Source organism: Limulus polyphemus, unplaced genomic scaffold, assembly GCF_000517525.1.
Source record: "Limulus polyphemus unplaced genomic scaffold, Limulus_polyphemus-2.1.2 Scaffold1434, whole genome shotgun sequence".
Lineage (NCBI taxonomy): Eukaryota > Metazoa > Arthropoda > Merostomata > Xiphosura > Limulidae > Limulus > Limulus polyphemus.
In genome coordinates, this window is record NW_013667044.1 from 235,003 (window position 1) to 236,546 (window position 1,544).

Here is a 1,544-nt window from a genome sequence, read left to right on the forward strand (position 1 = left end):
ATTTATTTAGGCCTATCTATGGCCTTCAAAAAGTTGACGACTCTACATGTTTTGCTGTTACATCATCGTCTTCAGGAGTCCCGAGGACTACGTTGTAACATGTAGTCGTCAACTTTTTGAAGGCCATAGATAGGCCTAAATAAATGTTTTTTAATTGTGTACTAGTTTAACGTTGAATATTATTTATGATTTTAATAAGCCAATGATCGTATGCTAGTGCTCACAGGGATTACTGCACATCGAGGTTGTTTCAGCCTCCTACTGACAGAGGGCTATAGAATTATGATGATTACATCATAGGCTTGTGTAATACAGTACACATAGACATATGTAGTGGTGGGAGTTTAAGACTTGTATTATGTGTAGGAAATTCCACTGCAATAGTGTGCGAAATTATAGCTCTTAGTGGTGCTGAGAGGTAGGTAACATTTCTGAGTAAGTTTTTTTTTTCCTGAACATTGAAACTCCCCATCTAAAACTCCTGCCAATGATCATTCAAGAATGTATACTGATAGTAAATTAGTGACCTTAATAATAATAATACTAATTAATTGATTAATTAACAGTGCAACAAATTTGTGGTAACTAAACAAAATCAGTAATTTATACAAGTGGAATTCAGTGAGCAGGATCTGATAAAAAATTTACTGGACAATCTTTTTAACTTACACGTCTGTTTCTTGAATGTTCTTGATACCTTGTTCCATATCATCCTTAAATTCTTTCCACACAGTAATTCCAAGTTTATGTTTCAAGTCCTGGGCATACCTAACTTTGGAAGCCAAAACTTGCCGAAGTGTGATGATTTCTTCTTCCGTCTGTTTGCAAAAAAATATTTTAATGAAACTGAGGAGTTCAATCTTCACGTGTAAACTCAGTTGATTACTACACAAAGTACTTTTGCTTCTAGGACAATACCACATAAACTTAAGTGACAGCTCTTATTAATACCAGTATTATGTAAACCATATTAAATTATTAATACCAGTATTATGTAAACCATATCAAATTATCAATACTAGTATTATGTAAACCATATCAAATTATCAATACTTGTATGTAGTATGTCAATTGACAATTTTAATTAGCATAAAAATTAATAATTTTTTTCCCATGTTTACATCAAAAACAATAAAATACACATTATACCTTAGCTAGTTCCTCCTTCCACTCTTCCTCTAGCTTGGCTCTGTGTTCTGGAGCCACGTTAGATAGGTCATGAATTCCACTGTCTGGAGTTGCATCATACTCCTTTGTTTCCTTTGATGCATCATAATAAGTTTCTGAAAACAAAGTTTTTACTTGTTAAACTCAACTAAATTTCAACCTGATATAAGTAAGCAGAACTATTATAAACCAACTAGAATTGAAACAAGGCATTGCATCACCTCGGAATGAGTATCCATCGAGAGCATGATACCAACTTGAATGGGCACATACAAAAAAGAAAAACTTTTTAATTAAGATTCCATTTCTTTTGCAGTTTGGATTACTGTGTGTGTGTGTGTGTGTGTGTGTGTGTGTGTGTATATCACATAATGTAT

The 1,544-nt window shown here is 33.2% G+C and overlaps 1 protein-coding gene across 1 annotated transcript in view; it reads right to left on the reverse strand.

Annotated features, from left to right (window-relative positions):
• LOC106463547 (tumor protein D52-like) overlaps nucleotides 1-1,544 on the reverse strand; it is an 18,471-nt gene that overhangs the window by 9,471 nt on the left and 7,456 nt on the right. The window contains exons 2-3 of the mRNA XM_013923597.2: nucleotides 1,150-1,283; nucleotides 670-818 (exon numbers count right to left, since the gene is read on the reverse strand). Of these exons, the coding sequence (XP_013779051.1) occupies nucleotides 670-818; nucleotides 1,150-1,283 (283 nt within the window). The remainder of the gene's footprint in view (nucleotides 1-669; nucleotides 819-1,149; nucleotides 1,284-1,544) is intronic.